Source organism: Aulonocara sp. 'chitande type north' Nkhata Bay, linkage group LG10, assembly GCF_057382095.1.
Source record: "Aulonocara sp. 'chitande type north' Nkhata Bay isolate Kocher_YH1m ecotype deep benthic linkage group LG10, A_spYH_male_GT1.1, whole genome shotgun sequence".
NCBI classification, from domain to species: domain Eukaryota; kingdom Metazoa; phylum Chordata; class Actinopteri; order Cichliformes; family Cichlidae; genus Aulonocara; species Aulonocara sp. 'chitande type north' Nkhata Bay.
The window spans coordinates 24,100,493-24,122,111 of NC_141353.1; the positions used below are offsets into that span (position 1 = coordinate 24,100,493).

The 21,619-nt window shown below is 42.4% G+C and overlaps 1 protein-coding gene and 1 pseudogene across 6 annotated transcripts in view; one reads left to right on the forward strand and one right to left on the reverse strand.

Annotated features, from left to right (window-relative positions):
* The window catches only part of gabra1 (gamma-aminobutyric acid type A receptor subunit alpha1), a 47,077-nt gene extending 25,915 nt beyond the window's left edge, over window positions 1–21,162 (reverse strand). Inside the window, exons 1-7 of one of the 6 annotated variants that reach the window (XM_086309220.1) lie at window positions 20,957–21,161; window positions 20,165–20,373; window positions 18,546–18,651; window positions 13,693–13,805; window positions 12,717–12,784; window positions 10,799–11,019; window positions 8,648–8,730 (exon numbers count right to left, since the gene is read on the reverse strand). In XM_086309220.1, the coding sequence (XP_086165346.1) occupies window positions 8,648–8,730; window positions 10,799–11,019; window positions 12,717–12,784; window positions 13,693–13,805; window positions 18,546–18,625 (565 nt within the window). In that variant the 5' untranslated portion in view covers window positions 18,626–18,651; window positions 20,165–20,373; window positions 20,957–21,161. The other 5 variants (XM_086309224.1, XM_086309221.1, XM_086309222.1 and 2 more) reach the window with 5 other exon arrangements.
* On the forward strand, window positions 1,327–2,706 carry LOC147320944 (uncharacterized; annotated as a pseudogene).
* Window positions 21,163–21,619: the final 457 nt, after the last annotated feature.

The window sequence follows — 21,619 nt, forward strand, 5'->3', positions numbered from 1 at the left end:
CTGGTCTTCTGCTGTCGAGAGTCCACATCCCGGAAGAGGAGTTCCTCTCCTGTCTCTCTCAGCTCAGGAGAATTTGCCCGTGTGTTGCTGGACTGGGAGAATTAGGACCCTGGGGGGAGTTTTTAGTATAGGGAAAAACATTCATTTAGCTTTGTATTTTTAGCGTTTAATCATTCCTGCCGGCAGGGTTTTTAGCGGGTTGTAAACACTATTTTTTATTGTATACGGGGATTTTAGCTTGTATTTGGGGTTCAGATTGTGTTTTATCCTGAAAATAAATGGTGTGTTTGAAGCCAGCTAAGTTTCTGTGCTCTGAGCGCTGACCCACTCACTCCCCTTTCTGCTTGTATAGGCGTGGTGGTGAAGACTTAGTTCCACCAGTTTAGCGGCTACATAATTTTGGCGTTGTCGACAGGATACAAGTTTGGGGAGCAGTGTTCAGCACCTGGAGTGCAGATATAGAGATGATGATGCCAGTGTATCCGGGTGCCCCTTGGGTACCAAAATATAAGGGTCCTGAAACAGATGTTTCATATGGTGACTGGAAAGAACAAATACAAGGTTTATTGAATGCTCAAGAAATAGCCGAGGCCCGGAAAGTAGAAATTTTAATTGGGGCTTTAAGCGGTGAGGCAAAGCGTCAAGTAAGCGTGTTAGAAGAAAAAGATAGAGACCAGATTAGGAAAATATTCGCATATCTAGACTCTCTATATGGTGACAATACCTCCCTAGCGGTTTTGAGGTCGCAGTTTTTTAGCTGTATACAAAAACAAAATGAGTCGGTAAAATCTTTTACCTTAAGGTTGAGGGAGTTGCACTGCAGGCTACAACAGCGCAATCCAAATCAAGCACCTACTGAAAAGTGTTTACAGGAACAGATGCTGTTGGGCCTGCGGGAGGGCCCGTTGTCACAAACCCTGCGAGCCTACGTGCGTCACCATCCAGAAGAGGATTTTGCAACAGTCCATCGGGAGGCGTTGCTCCTAGAGGAGGAACAGTTGGGACACCAGGGATTGCAAACTACGTGCTTGGCAGTGGGTGAGTCCAGGTGTGTTAAGCCACCTTATGAACCGGACTGGAAAGAGACATTTAAAAAAGAAATTATGGAGGATGTCAAGGGTCAAATGCGAGATCTTGTTAAAGATGTTGTTAATGAAATTAAACCGCTCTTGCCACAGCAAAGCCCAGCCGGCTCAGCTTTTAATAAATCAAGGTTTAAGCCAAAGCGTTCTGGGTATGCTAATAACTGGACCCGAGAGGGAGAACCCATTTGTCATCGTTGTAAACAAGCTGGGCATATTGCCAGATTCTGTCCGAGCACACTAGACCAGCAACCACCTTTAAACTAATAAACCCCGCTGCCGAGGCCCAGGCGGTGGGGACAAGGGACTATTCAAACAATCAGGGGGCCAGTACAGCTTTTGTGGGAGAATGTCCACTCATTGAGGTGTGTATGGGAGGGGTTAAGATGACGGGATTATTAGACACAGGCTCTCAGGTTACACTAGTGCAACAGCAGGTAATGGATCTCCATTTCCCTGAAGTGAATAAAACTGACACACCCCTGTTGTTCGCCTTAAAGGCAGCCAATGGACTTGAGATACCATACTCAGGCTATGCGGTTATGGATTTTGAGGTAGAAGGGGTGGAGATACCAGAAAAAGGGGTTGTGGTTGTGAGAAATGACTGTTCCACGCACCCTTTAATTATTGGTATGAATGTTATTAGTGCATGCTGGAATGATGTTTTTGCCAAGGGCAAGTCTGCTTTTCATCCTCAAAAGCTGAAGTCCCGCAGAGCATGGAAAGAGGCGTTTGCCGTCTGTCAACAGACTGCTACCACCAAGACTGATGGCTTTCTAGGCTATGTTCGACCTGCTAGCCGCAGAGGAGTCACGGTGCCCCCGAACTGTGAAATGGTGGTCTGGGGCCAGACGTGTAAAGGTAAGGGTGGGACAGAACGCTTGGCACTAGTGGAAGCCTTACCTGATGCTGGACCCTGGGGGGTAGCTCGAACCCTGTCAGTAGTCAAAGGAGGGAGGCTCCCGATCCGGGTCTGTAACCCTAATCCATACGAAGTGACTATAGGACGCTACCAGAAAATGGGCCAGTTGTATCAGGTGGAGGAGTCGGACGTGGAGATGGACAGTGATCTTAGCCTGACAATGGGATCCGATGGTGTGATCGAGGTGGGCGTAGTTGAAGCAGCTGGGCCCGAAGAGCCTGCGATCCCTGAAGAGGAGGTGAGTCAACTGCTTAACGGCATAGACTTGACCCCCCAGCAGAAGGTCGAGCTCCAGACCCTGCTGCAGAGGTGGCGAAAGGTGTTTGCTGTAAATGAGGAGGATTACGGAAGAACTGATTTGGTCCAACACCAGATCCACACAGGTGATACACCACCCATTAAACAAAAATATCGTCCTTTACCACCACTGATGTACAAAGAGATTAAGATGCTTCTAGCAGATATGCTGAAAAAAGGTGTCATTCGGGAGAGTAGCAGTCCCTGGGCAGCCCCCATTGTGTTGGTGAGGAAAAAGGATGGCAGTTGGCGATTTTGTGTAGACTACAGAAAATTAAACGCAGTAACTCATAAAGATGCGTTCCCGCTCCCCCGAATTGAAGAGACTTTAACATGTCTGACCAGAGCTGAGTGGTTTTCCACACTGGATCTTGCCAGTGGATACTGGCAAGTGGAAATGGATCCTAAGGATCGGGAGAAAACTGCATTTACCACTCCTCTGGGTTTGTTTGAGTTTGATCGCATGCCTTTTGGACTCTGTAATGCCCCTGCCACCTTCCAGCGCCTGATGCAGCGGTGTCTAAGTAGCCACCTTTCTGAATCGGTTTTGGTATATCTGGATGATATAATAATCTACTCACCTGACTTCTCTACTCATTTACAGCAATTGGAGAATGTCCTGCAGAAGCTGTGGCAACATGGTCTGAAGCTGAGGCTGGACAAATGTAAGCTGTTCCACCGTCAGGTGAAGTTCCTGGGGCATCTTGTCGACCGACAAGGGGTAAGACCGGACCCTGAGAAAATCCAAGCTGTCCAGAACTGGCCTGTTCCCTCTACCACCCGGCAGGTCAGAGCCTTCCTTGGCCTGGCAGGTTATTACAGGCGATTTGTCCCAGGGTTTGCTAGGTTGGCTCGACCTTTAAATGCTCTGCTCGTGGGAACTTCTAGCAGGTCAAGCATGCAGATCCAGTGTTCTGCTGAATGTCAGGAAGCCTTTGACAGCTTGAAATGTGCTCTGACCGAGCCCCCTATTCTGGCTTATGCAGATTTCCTGGAGCCCTTTGCACTTTATACTGATGCCAGCAATCAAGGCTTAGGTGCTGTGTTAGCTCAGGTGCAAGATGGCAAGGAACGGGTGATTGCATATGCCAGCAGGAGCTTACACCCCACCGAACGAAATGACAAAAACTATAGCTCCTTCAAACTGGAACTTTTAGCTCTAAAATGGGCCATTACTGAGAAGTTCAAGGATTACTTGACAGGTGCCAAGTTTGTCGTGTATACCGACAACAATCCTGTGGCCCACTTACAGAATGCTAGACTTGGGGCAACAGAGCAACGCTGGGTGGCACAGCTGGCATCCTTTGACTTCGAGGTTAAGTACAGGGCTGGAAAAGAGAATGCTAATGCTGATGCTCTCTCTAGATTTCCCACAGACTGTCACACAGCTTACATAAACATCACGAGTGCTCCACGTCGGGAGCCACAGGGGCTGGTGCCACAGATGAATGACTGGAAGGAGGCTCAAGAAAAGGACATGGATCTGCGCATCCTGAGGGAGCATGTGGAACAGGGAATCCCGCCTGATGCACCAACGAGGAGATCCCTGCCTAGCCCTGTACAGAAGTTATTACGGCAATGGAGAAGGCTGCAGGTTTGCGAGGGTACGCTGTGCAGAGAGGTAAGGGACCCTAACACTAACGAAATGTACCTTCAGATCCTATGTCCTGCAGAGAGACACAAGGAGGTGTGGGAGAAGTATCACGAGGCAGCGGCGCATGCGGGAGCGGAAAAGACACTGTCCAGGATACGTCGCTTCTTTTATTGGCCCAGCATGGAAGAGGAGGTGCGCGAATTCCAGCTAGGGTGCGCTGCGTGTGGCCTACGAGATAGAAATAGGCCTAGAGCCCCCTTGCATCCCGTTATTGTGTCCTATCCCCTTGAGGTTGTGGCCCTGGACTTTCTTACATTGGGGAGGCCCACAGACAGGTACCAGAATATTCTGGTTATGACTGATCTTTTCACACGGTACGCCTGGGCAGTTCCTACCAAAGACCAGACTGCTCAGACTGCGGTGCATGCTCTTTGGGCTCACGTGATTCAGACCTTCGGTTGCCCGACCAGGCTACACTCAGATAGAGGTGGTAGTTTTGAGTCTGCCCTGATGTACCAGCTGTGTAAGTGCTATGGCATTACAAAAAGCAAGACCACCCCATACCATCCGGCTGGAAATGGTGGGGTTGAGAGGATGAACCAGACGTTGCTGCACATGCTTCGGTCCTTAGAGTCAGAGAGACAACAGAGGTGGCCAGAATACCTCCCAGAGCTCTTACAAGCATACAATAATACTGTCCATAGTGCCACAGGGTATGCGCCGTCGTACCTGATGTTTGGGCGGCATTTGAGGCAGCCAGTGGATTTGAACCTAGGTGTTGAGCGGGATTCCCCATGCCACAACCTGGGAGGGTGGGTTAAGGACCATCACCAGAAACTATCTTTTGCCTATGAGATGGCTAGGAAGAAGATGAGGGCAGCAGCCACCCAAAACAAGAGGGCTTATGACCGAAGTGCGCGGGCCCTGCCGTTGGTGCCAGGCGAGAGAGTTTGGATAAGGGACAGGAATAGGCAGGGACAAGGCAAGTTGCACCCAGGTTGGAGCTCAGAGCCGTATGTGGTAGTGGAAGAAGTTGGCAATACCGGTGTAGTATATAGGGTGCGTCCGGAGAAAGGGGGGGGGGAGAAGGTCCTCCATCGGAATGCACTGAAGTTGTGCGTTACCCCTGCAGCAGACTACCACTCAGAGGGGCAAGAAGTCAGCCTTGAGGGAGAGGTGCTAGTTGAGCCTCCATTTTATGGTTTTGTGCCCAGCGCTCCAGCCCAGCAGCCGGGAGAGTTGTCAGAGGTACGGCGCTCGATGAGGCCTAATTTTGGTCAGCCACCCGCCCGTTACAGGTCGCTTGATTAGGGTGACAGGGACTGTCACAGGTAAAATGTGGGGGGATGTCACACAGTGGAAAATTGTGTTTTTATATTTTGTTTTGGATCAGACTGTGTTGGTACAGGGTGTCGATTTTATTTGCATGATTTTATTGTAATAGTGATATTGCATGTTTGTTTATTGATATTCCTATTGCATGATTTTATCTCTATATTTATAGTGTGTGTTTAGTGTTGATTGAACAATATGTTTTTTTATTATTCCACTGTGGATTAAGCGGACAATTTTAGACACCTGTGAGGTGGGGGCGTTCCCCGAGGTGGCCTATCAGCCACCAAACTGACTTAAGGGAGATGGTAAGCGCAGAGACAAAAAAAAGAGAGAGACACACGAAAAGTGGCGAGCTGGAAAACAAAACGTGTGCAAGCCAGCATATGAACAGAAGGACCTCCGGCCTGACTGTGGGGCGCCACGAGACATTCGGCGATCGGCCAGCATAACCCGGCGATCCAGTCCCGACGGACAGAATAGCGACCGTGGGAGGCGACGCGTGAAATCCACAGTAGGGCAGGGGTACGCCTCTGCCTGCATCTGGCGGAGCTACGAGGGAGGCCGTGCGAGGAGGTGGAGAGTAGCTGGACTGCACGATTGCGCACAGTCAGGTGGAGATAGGAGCCTCCTCCCTGGTCTTCTGCTGTCGAGAGTCCACATCCCGGAAGAGGAGTTCCTCTCCTGTCTCTCTCAGCTCAGGAGAATTTGCCCGTGTGTTGCTGGACTGGGAGAATTAGGACCCTGGGGGGAGTTTTTAGTATAGGGAAAAACATTCATTTAGCTTTGTATTTTTAGCGTTTAATCATTCCTGCCGGCAGGGTTTTTAGCGGGTTGTAAACACTATTTTTTATTGTATACGGGGATTTTAGCTTGTATTTGGGGTTCAGATTGTGTTTTATCCTGAAAATAAATGGTGTGTTTGAAGCCAGCTAAGTTTCTGTGCTCTGAGCGCTGACCCACTCACTCCCCTTTCTGCTTGTATAGGCGTGGTGGTGAAGACTTAGTTCCACCAGTTTAGCGGCTACACATTCACTTCTCTATTGGCTTAGTTTTGCCACATTCATATTTTTTTTCTTGATATTCTTTATTTGTGTCTCTTTTCTTCTTGTTTGGTTTTTTTCAAATGTAATATAGGGTACAGGTAGCTGTCACCAGTGAACAGTTGGCAAGGTACTATCAATACTATCTAGAGTACTCCGATAAACACAGGTCTACACTTCGCGTGTCTAGCAGGATAATCAACAAACTCAATTTCAAAAATATTTGGGATGCTGTAAAAAATGTTAATAATAACAAAATGCAGTGATTTGCAAAATCAAATAATTTGAAAATCATTATTCACAATACAATGCCATCATCATATGTACGATTTTAAGGAAAAAAAAGGTAATTTTGAATTTCATGACAACAATTTATCTAAAAAAAGTTGGTACAGGGACATGTTTACTACATTTACCACTGTGTAGCATCCAATCATCTTTTAAAAATAGTCCATAAGCATCTAAGACCCGAGGAGACCAAGTAACATTTGGTCTCCAAGATGTTAGCAGTAGCGAGTTGAGGACTCCGTGGATCGGACTTGTTTGTTCAGCACATCTCACAGATGCTTGATTGGATTGAGATCTGGGGAATTTGGCGGTCACGTGAACACCTCAAACCAATTGTTGTGCTCATCAAACTATTCCTGAAACATGCTTGCTTTGTGTTAGGGTAAAAAATCCTCCTGAAAGAAGCCACAGTGATCAGGGAATGACCTTTCCATGAAAGGACCTAGATGGTCTGCAGCAATTCTTAGGTAGCTGCGTGTCAAAGTAACATCCGCATGGATGGCGGGACCTAAGGTTTCCAGGCAAAACGTTGCCCAAAGCATTCCATAGTCCATCCTGGTGCCAGGTGTTCCCCAGGTAAGCAACACACATGCACCAAGTCCACACATCCACATGATGTAAAAGAAACCATGATTCATGAAACCAGCTACCCTTTTCCTCTGTTCTTCTTCATTGCTGGTGCTTTCAGTGGTGGACAGGGATCTCTTCAGATTTTATAAATCTTGTGATATTATACTAGTCTGCAGCTTTGAAGCCCCATATGTAACAAACTGTAATGCACGGTGTGTTCTGACACCCTTCTATTACAACCAGCATTAACTGTTTCTGCATTTTGAGCTACAGTACCTTGTCTGTTGAATCGGTCCACACGTGCTAGATTTCGCTCCCCCAAAACATCAATGAGCCTTGGCCATTCATTACCCTGTCTGTGGTTAACCACTGTTCCTTCGTTAGACCACTTTTGATAGATACTGACCATTGGAGACCCCGAACACCCAAAAACAGCTGCAGTTTGGAAGATCCTCTGACTGATTTGTTTAGGCATCAAAATGTGGCCCTTATCAAACTCACCCAAATTCTTATACTTGCCCATTTTTCCTGCTCCTAACATGTCAACTTTGAGGACAAAATCCCTGAGGTACCCCTGAGCAAGGTACCGTCCCTACACACTGCTCCCCGGGCGCCTGCTTAGTGGGCTGCCCACTGCTTCACTGAGTGAATGGGTCAAATGCAGAGAAAAACAAGTAATTTCCCCATGGGGATCAATAAAGTATCCATTATTATTATTATTATTATTATTATTATTATTATTATTATTATTATTATTAAAATGTTCACTTGCTCACTAACACATCACACTCACTGACAGGTAATATAATCAGGAGATAATGATTGTTATTCACTTTACCTATCAATGGTCAGAATTCTATGCCTGTATGTACTATGCAGTTTAGCATGGTCTTGGTGAAATATGTAAGGCCTTTATTTGTATTAATAGACAGCAATTTCTATAAATGTCCCTGACCCAAAGATCGCAGGCATCCTAGATTTATTTTTGGACTTGCCCCTTGCGCACAGAGATTTCTCCAGATTTTATAAATCTTGTGATATTGTGTACTGTAGATGCTGGAGTATCCATGAAATTGTTCCACAATTTGTAGACAGTTTTTTTTTGGAGACCATCAATCTCTGCCTGTCTTTAGTTCTGAGAACTTCTGCCTCTACAACATGCTTTTTTTTTTACATACCCAGTCACTGTTACTGATCTGTTCTCAGTTAACCCAAATAATTTCAAAATGTTCTTTCAGTTATTTCTTTTTAGTAACATTTATTTCTGACCTATCCCAACGTTTATAACACATGTTGCTTCCATCAAACTTTAAAGTGAACTAATATTTTTCCATCAAATAGCATACGGTCTCAGTTCAAACATTTAATGTTTTCTGGTTTTTTAATCTGAAGGAAATAGGGCTTTAATGGATTTGCAAATCATTGCATTTTGTTTTAATTTCCACAGGATTACACAGTGTTGCAAGCTTTTTGAAACCTAACTTGCATAAGATTATAAGTGACAACAGAGGCTACTTACAGCTGCCAAACTTCAATGGACAAGCATGAGCATCCATAGGGAAGTCCTCTAGATGCATAGGACATTCTGCTCTTACTGTAAGCCTAGAAAATGTTCACAAAGACATGGGCAGTGAATTAGAAAAAAACAGAGTATAGAGGAAAACAGAGCATGTGGCAAAGCGGGCAGAAAAATAATGAAAGTGTGATGACAGTAGAATTAAGGCAGAATGACAATTCATTACAGTTAGGCACAAGAAACATGTGGTATATTATTCTTCTTTCCAGTCTGTTGGGACCAGCGCCTGTTGAACGAAGCTCTACTACTTTTCCCCAAACCAACAGAAGTGCTCCAGTTCCCTGAGCTGTGAGTTTCTATTTCCTGACAGCCTGGTGAAAAACAGCATGTCAGGCCACCCGTGACACACTAATCTCCCATCTATCCCTCATCTCACTCATCTGTGACAGCAATATGGGCTCCGCCTATCACCCCTCCCCCTGCTAGTAAACATGTTGAAACAAATGCTTTATGATCCTTGCTTTAGACATCTCACATTAGCATCAGTCTGTTTTGTGCATCGAGGTTTGCACTGTCATAAATGGGTTTTTTTAACCAACTCTGTGGAAGGATACTGAGGTGTCACACCTTATCAACTCAATGGTTCATGCGGCATCTTCAAAGCAATAAATCATAATATGGTTAAAAAATAAATAAATAAATACAAATGTATTTTCCTGACGAATGCTATTGCAGTTACAATGACATTAACATCTGTGCTGGAAATTTATGGTGCCTTACCGTAATACAGACATTAAAATGCAAGCATTGAAACACTTCATCAATGTGACAGAACTTAAAAATATAAATATAGTTGTATGGTAAATCATATTTGTGTGAAGGAGCCAAAAAAAAGTATATTCTTTATATTAAATGGGGTAGATGCAGTGCACATAAAACATTAACTCAGATAACAGTGTCGACAGCCCTTTCCAGAACATAGTGACTTGTAACATGAAGCTTTTTTACCCAGTATTTCATACCTTTTAACACATTCTAATGCCAAACACCAAGACCTGACCTATAGCATTTGCAAGTTTAGCTGACAAAATCCAATGATGACCACCAAATCCATTAAAAATACATGAATAAAGACAACCTTGGATGACATTATCTTTCATTATTATGACCATGGCATTTAAAATTTATTATGAATCAATCAAATATAATTTTTTACTTATTAATACACCAAATGTGTCTTGAGAAACAAAAAATTTAATAAATAACGGGCTGTTGTGTCTGAGTCGTGTGCTATATACGTTTTCTAGCTGGACACAGAAAATACAAAACCTTGTTACTGGTTTATGGTGCCTTGTCACTGGAGCAGTACCATTTGATGTGTGTCCTTGACAGGGGGTAATTATTTGTGGTTTGCATTTTATAGAGCTCAGTCTTAAACCTCTGATGACAATTTTATACCGTAATGTAAAAAGTACAGAAATGGACCTTCTAAAAAAAATGCTAAATAAGGGGGCATTCATTATTTTACACTGTGCATTTTTATTATCATTTATTCATACACTTGGAAACGCTTTCCTAGTCTTACTCATGAATTACAATGTGCTTATAACACACGTCTTCAGAATGTGGAAAAAAAAGCAGAGCACTGTGCCTTTAGTGAGAGCTCTCCAGTACCTTTTTTTACTGCTTGGGAACAAATTTATCTCTTTTAGACCTTCAAAAAAGATACACATAGTTACTTTGAGGTCCAGTTATTAGTACTAGGGGATACATCTGTGTGGCTTGCAGCTGTAGGGACTGACATGAACTTTTACTGTCCTCATCAAACTATGTCAGACTTTTTTTTTTTTTTTTTAAATACATGGTCTTGGGAAGGACTGACACAACTAGAACAGGGAGTTCAGAACTCGAAGCGAAACTCTAGGCTAAGTAATTTCACATCATTCCTCACAATTTCTCCACATCAGTCTTCCATAACTGAATTCTTCTTTTTCAGCTAAGACCATTAAGATCTACTGTTCCTTTAGCCCAGATTCCTCATCAAATGTTGCATGTAATGAAATAATACCAGTCGCTTTTCAGTCAATCTCAAAACATTATCTAGTTCCTTTTAAAATCTTTATTGCACCAGTGCAGTAGAATACATTGGCCTACCTCATGGTATAAAGTAGTGTGCCTTCCTCTGTGATTCGCAGAAGCTTGTTTGGCATGGTCATGTTGTGCGCCACTGACTTTTTGCCATTGTGGAAGAAAGTATCGGGGGTCCAGATCTTGCTGGCCATCAGGTTGTTGAGACGTAGCACAGCCATGGGGCCTTTGAACTTTAATCTTTCATCCTTCCAGCTTTGTCTGAAGAACACATCAATTGTGTACTCCTACAAGAAGCAGGTGAGGCACAGACAAAAAAAACACAAGTCAACAAAACGTCGTGCTCCACCACCTCGTAGCAGTTTTCTTTGTACTTTTACCTTCAGCTGGTTTGAGGAAGATGCTGAGTAATCTAACCTCATTTTTCCCCTGTTGCCATGTTCTCACTTTTCTTCTCTCTTTTTTTTCTTCGTTTTGCCTCATGTCACTTTGACTTTCTTATGGTTGGCCTAGTTTCCCTGCTGGTAACTGTCTTTTTACATTAACGGTTTTGCTGAACATAAAGAAGAAGAAGGATAGAAGAAGAAGGTTTCCTGGCTGGTAAGTGTATTCTTTTTTTTTTTAAAGAATGCCTCCTTTGTACAGTAACTTTGCTGTGTTTCAAACAGTAATATGTGGCTTTGCCTTTCCATTTTCTTCTTTTATGTTATTTACATAATTATTGTCTGGTCAGTTTAATGTGCCCTATGCAAATACAGAATCATTAATTATCTGGCCATTTGGTTTTGCATTGTCAGGTAAGTGCCAAAAATGATCATTGTTAGCATTTATCTTTGGGGGGACTTCTTTGCTCAGTAATCTAAATTACACCGGACACAAAAAGGAAGCACCGGACACAAAATTAGGAGGACATTTCATTTTCAAGCCAGCTAATGACTAGCTGAGAGCAGATTTTAATGGTTCCACATGACCGCCCGGCAGAGTAAAGGGAGCCAGTAAAAATTACAGAACAGCGTGGGTTTTTTTTTTAATTCTCCCCCGCCTCTTTGCCTCTCAGTTCCCGTAAGATAATTAGTATGAAGTGAAACAGAGCTTCAAGGCAATAAAGCAGGATAGGGAAAGGCTGGAGATGGAGAAAATGTTCCTCAGCTCTTCCTTCTGGCTTTAACAGAAGCAAAATAGTTGTGGCCTGTATGTCAACCAGTGCAATTAACTGAGATTATATCAAACAGAGCAGACACACTTCACGTGCTTATAACAGGAGTGTTTTTTTTTTTTTTTTATCAAGGCTGGGTAGTGAGTCGTTTAAATGAGATTAATTGGTTTCTGGTGAACAGGGTAAAGATCACTTGTGTTGGAACAACTTACATTTTGTGTGTGTGTGTGTGTGTGTGTGTGTGTGAGTGTGTGTGTTTTCAGGTTGAATGTTAAATAAGACAAAAAAAATAAAAACGTTTATTAATATTTCTTTGCATTTTGTAGCTTCTTGTAATTTCAGATGGGTTCAAATAGCTTGACCTTTCAAACTGCAGAAAAACACAATAAAGTATGACTTGTTTTTAAATCAGATTAAACTTTAAGCTTGTCATAATCAATCACTCATAATCACAATTTTGCTTGTTATTGTATTGATTTGTTCTTAATTATACTTTAGTTCATGTGAATGTTCCAAAATAATGCAAGTAATTTTATTGTCTATCCTTCCAACTTGTACAAGAAGGATATTTGAGGCTTTTTTTTTGTAGTATACACTGGTACCACAGCATTTTTGTAGCATGAGCTTACAAACCATGAACCGGAAAATTTAGTTTGCAGGTGACAGTTTTATTAACACATCATAAGTTAATAGAATGAATCTACAAATCAATAGATATTTCACAGCTTAAAGAACACTGTGTCCAGAAAGGCTATAAGGCAGGGCTAAAGATGGAGGGGAGGAATACCAGAAAACTAATGACATTTATAGAGGCGAAAAGAGTCTTACCATGTCATGGTCCGAAACTGGCCCAATACTAGTCACGAAAATGTCAGTCTTGACTTCAGTTACACGCTCTGTTGAAGCAGGAAATTGCTGAGTGAGTGACTATCAGTGGCATTCATTAGCTTCTAACTACCTGTTAACACAGGACCACCTGGCTATAGCCTCTGAAGCACTAAATCTATTCGGAAATATTTTTAGCACTTAGACATGCACACAAGAAACAAACAAAAAAACAAAACATTTAAAAAAATGTCCACTTTGGATGTCAATAACCATTTCTGTTGTTATTGAAACCGGACAGGGCTTTAATCTCTTAATAAATTTGTGCATTGCTGCATTGTTGGAAATGTGCCATTCTAGTCCCATAATGCTGATAGCCAAAATGGGACCACTGAGGATTCATTTGGAATGGGCTGCAGAGAGCGTGTGTGTGTGTGTGTGTGTGTGTGTGTGTGTGTGTGTGTGTGTGTGTGTGTGTGTGAAAGGTTTGTGGCAGAACAATTTATGAATGATACCCATCATAATCCATAATTTCTTCCCCTTGGCTGCTGAACTTCTAGCAGGCGTTGTTTTATTCGCCTGTCTGTTTGATGCCTGCTGCATCATACTGTGCAATCCTCAGTGTCCTTCACACACTAATTCTCACATCATCACTCCCTCCTTTCCCTTTTACTCTCTGTTTTTCTTTCTTTATCTAGTTTGCACCTTTTCATTTCCTGGATTTGTCCTTGAATTCCTGCCATTTTGCTTCCGTCTTTTGTCAATGGATAGTTGACAATAGAAGGAACAAACACACACAAAAGCAGGATAGAAGGGCCAGGTCTCAGATTGTTTTACCTTTTAAAGTCTGACACTTACTGCAAGCTCCCCTCTGTAACATTTAAACCCTTGGAGATTATTCTATTGCAAGTTTAAAAAAAAAGACAAACAGCAGCCATTATGTGGGACAAAATATATGCAATGACTTGGGTTTACTGACCTCCTAGTCCTGGCCTGAGGCGATTGTCATAGCCATCCAGAAGGCTGTCTAAGATCTTTGTGAAGACTGTAGTGTTATCTTTCTGTTGATCTGTCATGCCGTTCTGCCCAGAGCTGGGAACGCAAAGAATAAGATTTAAAGTCACAGCTAGAATCTAAAACCACAGTCAGAACTCTCAACTGTGTAAGAACAAACTGTATTATAAATCAAAGGGGGAAGAAGGACGGTTTCAGCTTTGTAGTTAATGCACATGGGTAGCGTCAATGCAGCGTGAATCACATTGTGATAACACAAAGAAAACTCAGCCAAATCCTATATGACACTGACAAATTTAGCTGCTAAATTAGAATTCAGTGTGTGAGCACGAGCATAAGGTTTCAGATCATATTGATATGAAATAAATAAGCAAGTGATTGTTCAGAGGTGGACTGGAAACGAACGTATCCCATGAGGCCAAGTTTTTCTCTACTATTAGCACATTCTCACTTCCAAGTCATCACTGACGCTTGGTCAGAACCACTTGGCGTAACATGTTCACACACTATAGCATTACATTCCAAAGCACAGATTACATTTTTGCCAGATGACAAAGTATAGCAACTGAAAAAAATGACTGGATAAATTGAACTTGGGCTAGTGGATAGCATTGAAGAGCACTATTATTCAGTGTGATAGCAGGAGTTCCAGTTTCTTTGGCTTTTGTTTTGAAAAGTAGAATGGGAGGCAGAGCCTTCAGTTTTAAGATTAGACTTAAAACTTTATTTTGGCTCACATGACCCTGAAACCTCCCTTGGTTACACTGCAATGGATCCTTTCACAGCATGTCTCTCTCTTGTCTTCATTTGCTCACCCCTAACCGGTCGGGGCAGATGGCTCCCTCTGAGCCTGGTTCTGCTAAAGGTTTCTTCCTGTTAAAAGGGAGTTTTCCTTCCCACATCCGCCAAAGTGCTTGCTCATAGGGGCTTATATGACAGTTGTCGTTTTCTGTTTTTTTGTATTATTGTAGGGTTTATATCTTACAATATAAAGCACCTTGAGGCAACTGTTGTTTGATTTGGCCCTGTAGAAATCAAATTGAATTGAACTGATTTCAACTAAACATTAGTTTTGACTTATTAGTCTCAGTTACTATATGGTTAGGTTTAGGAGTAGAACAACTTTACATGTTAGCCACCTCTCTGCCATTGTCTCATCCCATAACAGTGATGGCACAGCAGGGTGCATTTGGCTATAGTTTTACAGGCCACCATGCACAATGACAAATGGCTCAAGGGGTATCCAGTGTGTTAAAATGCTACGCCAAGGGGGGTCCATCCCAAACGTCAGTATGTGTTGACTTGATAGTGAGACCAATTTGACACTGGATTTATTTATTTATTATTAGTGGGGCGTGTGGGCTGCATAGCATGTACCGTATGTGTAGGTACACTCAGCAGAGAAAATAGAGAGTGAAATACAGAGTAGACATAGAGAAACCATAATACATTATTGATGCCTTAATATGGTCTTTTAGATCACAAAGCCCTTGCTGAATGTGCTCTTTGAACAACATGAAACAAAATGCTTAGAGCAATGCTGAAAACACTCACAATCAGTAATTGTTAGAGGAGGGTTTGCATCTCCACACATAAATATTTCAACGCACTCATAATCTGGGATACAGCCCCTAATTACAATGTGTAGCACAAGGACTGCAGTGAAAGAGCACGTGTGTCTATGAAGGAATGCATGCATGTACCATCTGCACCCACAAGCTTCCATATATGAGAGCACAATGATTATCTTCAACAGCATATTTTATTCTGCTATCATCTTCGCCTCCTTTGCTGTGCCAAAGGGATTTGGTTTGATTGCATGCAAAATAAACAGCAAGTGTTTGGAAACAAGCTCTGCTAGCTGAAAAGCTCCAAGGAGAGAGAGAGGTCATCGAGATTAGTTAGCGGGGACCTGCAAAAGGTTGGAGGGAAAAGTAGGAGGGATAGCGGGTGGGAGAGTGACGCCTATTAAGAATGGGAGTTAAAGCTTCAATGTATAGTCTAAAAAGACAAAAAACAAGGGAATAGAGACTCAAAAGCCTTGGAAAAGTGAAGATACAGTTTCGACTGCCACAACCACATAGATACATAGTTCTCAAAAAAAGCTATAGGTCTGAGGCAGAGCCTACAGATTTCAACATTAACGTGCTAAACACTTCTTTGTAAATAAGGATGCACCATCCACATCCGCATGGGTTTTTAAGAGATGCTTAATCTAACTCTGCCTCCAGTTTCCCTTAATTCACAAGTGTCCACTTTTCTCTGAAAATTAATAAATACATTTAAAAAAAGCATTCAAACTTTAGAGACTGATGAGCAATTTCTTCGCCCATAAACACAGTCGGTAACTGCTTTGAAGTGCTGTAATTCAAAATAATAATAATTTTTTTCTTTTTTGTTCTGGTCTGAGGAGCCAATTATGTATAAAAACAGACAGCACAAACCGCATACATGGCACATCAGCTAAGACTAAAATAAATCACAGTCTACTTTGCCTTAGTTTTGTGTATTTCCCATTTTCACAGTATTTATCTGGTATTTTTCAGATTTGCCAAACTAGAGTAAGACACCCCAAAATATAGCCTTCCTCTTATAATCTCCACCAATATAGAATACAAGCCACGCTCCTTTACGGTCAACAGGTATTTAACAGGATGCAATGAAAATATTCATAATCGGTAAAACTAATTGGAAAAATTCACTGTCAATCTATCTATTAAATCATTTTTCACATTTCTTGAATGACATTTATTTTATCTTAACTTGACAAACTTTGATCCTCATTAGGGGCAGATATTTTTTAAGCTATATGTGGGAAATAGTTGAGTGTAGAGGTTAGAGTTGTATGTCGAGGACAAGAAAAGAATACAGAAAAAAGGTGATGTGGAAGAATACACATGTTTATCAGCCAGGGGCTACTTCCTACTGAAACATTGTACACCATCCCCATCTACAGGTCATCTGAACAGCAACAATGCTGCTCACACACTCTCTGCCAGTGTCTCTCTTTCTCTGTTAACCTGTATCTGTCTCTCTCTTTCTCCCTCCTTCGCTCTCTCTATATCTGTCTATCTTGTCAGCCGGATATCTAATTATAAGGCAATTTCTTTCGTTGGCAACATGCTGTAGCAGAGATCTAGGTCTTCCTGATTACCGTGTCTTGTTTAAATCCCCCAAGGTGTGTGTGTGTGTGTGTGTGTGTGTGTGTGTGTGTGTGTGTGTGTGTGTGTGTGTGTGTGTGTGTGTGTGTGTGTGTGTGTGTGTGCGCGCGCGTCTCTGTGTGTTTGTGTTCGTGATTTTATATTTGACTTCAAAAAGGGGACTGGATTATACAGTAAATCTTTGGGTGATAATTGCTTAGCAGTTTGCGTTGACAGTTCCTCAGTAAGGTAATGAGTACTTTTAGATTTTCTCTAATGTACAACATATCAAACCCCATGAATCAGACCCTCTATTTGCAAGTCAGTGCTTCGCAAGCTAAAGCTGCTGTTGTGTTTAATTGGAAACAATGAGTTAAAAATACAGAGATGCTGCAATTCATCAAATATTTAAAATGGGAAACATTTTATATGTCTTCTGCATGTTCTCAAGGCGTGTTATCTGAGACACAACCTTCATGCTCCATGTGTATTTTTGTGACACAGAAAAAGCATTCTGGACCATCAAGTCGTCTCCAGTGAAGTTAACTGCCTTCCTGGATTATTCAGCTGTGAGGCAGATCCAATCCCTTTAGTTTCTCCAATATTGTACACGTGATTTAAAAAGGGGTTAAAGTTCCAATGGTCTTATTTAATAAATCACTTGTCCTTTTGGAACGGTCTGATTTGTGTTCTTGAATCTTTAACCGTATGCTTTTATGTTTTCTCGCTGTTGAATCGTATAGGAATTAATGCATGGCAGTATTTTTTTTTTAAATTGTGTCATGTTTTTTCAACTTTCCTCTCCCTCTCTGTCCTTGCTGGTTTGCTTCAGGTTTAGCTGACGTCCAACACTTCAGTGTTGACACTGAGAAGAAGTGTGTGTAACTCAACCCCCGCTGTCCCTGAAGCCACCGTCAAAAAACACATGTGCAATAACCCTTGCCAAATGTCTCTGTGCAACACACACCATCTACTGTACACAACCCAGGACTGAAATCTAGGAATGTAAAAGTGTCCTGCATGGCTAGTGAACCAAAAAAAGTGTAACACTGTGATAAAGCTGATAGAGGCTATTTTGGCTTTCATCTTCCCCCCACTATGCGCCACTTAATATTACCACTATGCAATTAAAAGCATGGAGGTGTCCTGTGAGGATGCCCCAGTTACAACCACAGTGAATATGCTTTAATAGAGAGGAGCCCAATACACCAAGCAATAGGTAGTAAGACAGACTATCAGCATTTCAGGTGAACAGAACTAGTTACCTCCATGTTTAGCTGATTCACTGACATATTTACAGTACAAGCCTGTTGACCATTTTGTAAGCAAAGACACCAGCTTTAAAAGGTACTTCTGCTTTTTCATAAAAGTGCCCACAATTATTTTTTATTTTTTGCCTGATGCAATCTGATGTTCAAATCGTGATGTGCAATTAGAGTTCCAATAATAGCATGATCGTATGGGCTGTATCTATGCCTACAAGAATGACCACCCTCAACATTGTTTTTTCCCCCTCTAGCACTGTGCAAGCCTTCAAAACCAAAACATGTTAACAGTGTGAAGACATAGATATGAATCTGTGAGGCATCTTATGCAGATTTGTGAGTTTAATGATTTGTCCAGTGAATCCGATAGAAATACAGGATATGTGCAATCACAAGTTCAAGTTTATTCTTACCTTTTCCCAAACAGTACGCTGTTGGTAAAAAGCAAGCAAGCCCACAGATACAGAAAGAGCGTCCGGCCCCGTCCACACATGGTTGCAATATGAAGACCTTTCACTGCTGGGGTTCAAAGAGAGAGAGCGAGAGACAAAGAGAGAGAGAAAGAGAGAGAAAGAGAGAGAAAGAGAAAGAGAGAGAGAGAGAATGGACATCATTATCAAGTCATATGAGCCAGTGGCACACCGTCATTCCTAATATTTCAGTGTCAGCAAATAGGATGTGGTAAAACACCAGCAAACATGATTATGGACCAGGATGCTTTATGTGAGGTTTTTTGGTCCTGACTCTCAACATCACTAACAGATTCACTGACAGCACATGGATCAAAAACCAAATAGCCAAGCCACATGCACTGATGTATTGGGCCATTACATCCAACATTACATCAAAGATTTGACATCAAATTTTGCATTACATGTCACGTTGACAGAGCCACATTCTACACCCAAGCCACGAGAGAGATAAGAACTGATCAACGTTTTGATTACCAAAAAGGCATACGGTGTAAACACATTTCTCATAATTGATGCTTAATCCATATGCATAGGATATGGCTGCATCTGTAGCGCATAATAATTAAGCAGAAATAACAAGGAAACACATCACTGACCACATAACACCCCCGTGAGCTTGTAGCACCTGTACACAGCCTCCTCTAATACCCTATAATTTGAAACTGCGTTACCGCAGTATTAAACCAAATCTCCCTAAAAGACCAATATTTGCATCTTCTCTATTCATTTAGCTGTGGCAGTCGGGTCATAAAGTGTACAGACGATAGAAAGGGTTATTGTGCATGTAGATCACAATGCCCCAAATCACAATCCATTCCTGAAAGCATATTCAGTGTGTCCACGAGAGGACCAGTTACTAAGTTATTAAAAAAAGCGCTAAAATTTCACAAACGACCATAAAATGGTGCCAAAGAACCACAGCCCAGATAGAAGACAATACCCCTGATACTTGGCTGTGGTGTGCCAAGATGCACAGTGAGCGGGATGCACAGTGAGATGAACATGCACTGCTCTGTTAAAATGAAATGAAATGAAAATAAATCCCGAGGCTGACAAGGACTTGATAAGCGAGAATACTACAGATTAAGGAACGGAGGAGAAAATCCCGCATAGGCACACTTTCTAAGTTATTCAGAGGAAATGTCACCCTGTCCCCAACAACATATGAATACATATTTGACACGGACAGACATTTGGCATGCAACTGGCATCGTTGCATGGATGCTCTAAATACATGCATGACGATCGGATTCGTGCGTGGCAGAGTAATTAAGCAAATGTACGTTGATGCTATTTTATTCGGAGCGCTGTCCGTGGTGATGAAACCAAGCTGTCTCCCTTCAAAACATCAAGCAGCTCGTGTTCTCCACAGAAATCATTTTTAAAAATCCCCCAAATCGCTTCTAATTTCGACGACAAACTGCCCCTTCCTCCCCTGTAAAACTCGTCTTCGGTTATAGCGGTGTCCAGCAACAAACCATCCCTTTCTGAATCCGACTGTTCTCTCGCGCTTTTGCCTGACAGAAAGGCGAGAAAAAAAAAACGAAGAAATCACTTACAGCAGATGAGTCGGGGTATATTCGTTGCCCGCTGCCTATATCCTCAAACTTTTACGAATAGCTTTTCTAGCCGGACTGAATGAGAAAAAATCCTCTGTGATCTCAGATCTGACGAATTTTAGCTTGAGGCTGGAGAAGCGGCTGCTGACGATATGCGCAGGTCTCTCTCACTGTTCATTGGTGGTGCCGTAGTGAGTTCAACTCTCAGTCTGTCAGCAGCAAAGAAAAAAAAAGAAAAAAAGGAGAAATCTTCTGCTAAACTACCAAATCTGGTCTGTGTACCGACATCCCCCTCCAAATTATTGCTGTTCACCGACCGTATCTGTAAATAAAGCGCACACCAAACAGACTATGTCCAAGCGCAGACTATTTAGTTTTAGAATAGGCTGTGCAGACCTAATATAAAGAAAAGCCCGCCCATTTTATATGCAGCACAATTTAACTTCCACTGCTGTCGCACTAATCTCTTTTCACTGGCCGCTAAATAAAAATTCTCTTACATTTTTTGATTGGAATTCCTTGTTATTTTTTCACCATCTCGCTCTCCCTCTCTCCCTGACTCCTACGTGATGATTTCCAAAGAGATTATATTGACATTCATCAAAAAGACCGTCTCACGACCTGAAACAGCTAGGACATCGTATGGACAAGAGTTACGGCTATAAAACGGACAGTGAGTTCTCGCAATGAAGAGGAAAAATGAATTAAAAAACGATGCTATGGCACAGATTCCCGCGCACCAGCGGGGGGAAAAGACACATCCACAATGTTAAGAAAATCGTGTTCCCTCACCAGCTTGCACTGATGACACGAGCTTCTCTCTCTGCAATAAAAAAAAATCCTCCTCGAATCACTCGCCGTCTACTAAAAACCCACGTTTCGCATCGAGACCCCAACACTGTTTCTGTTTACAGCCAAATATTCTGCTGCTACAGCCGCGCCGCTCCAGACTGAGCACAGAACGACGAGGAGCGCTGAGCTGCGTGCATCTGCAAGGGAGGGAAAAAAAACGAGCTTATGATAACCGGCGTATATTTTTGTAGTCGTCTGCGTATTTCAAGTTAAACTACAAATCAGGGGACATTTTCATCACCAAGGACTCTGAAAGAAGGCATAAGTGGAAAGCAAGGGCATTCTTATGGGCAGTTTACATCATATCACTATGACTGATGGTCGCATAAGCCTCTTATAAATCTCGTCTGTTGATCCTAGAATGATTTTGACAGAGGAACAACTCTTTTTTTCGCCTTCAGTTTTGACTGGGGGTTTATTTTCATCAGAGCAGGCAGAGTGAGCTGGCAGTGTAGTCACGTCAGTCTGGTCTGCAGTGCAACGTTTCCTCTGTGAGCGTGAGTGTGTGTATGTGTGTGCCTCTTCACGCGTGGTTAAAGTAGTGCATGTGAGTGATTAGTTGTGACGGACGTCATGGGTTTGTATGCCTCCTTTATGTCTGTA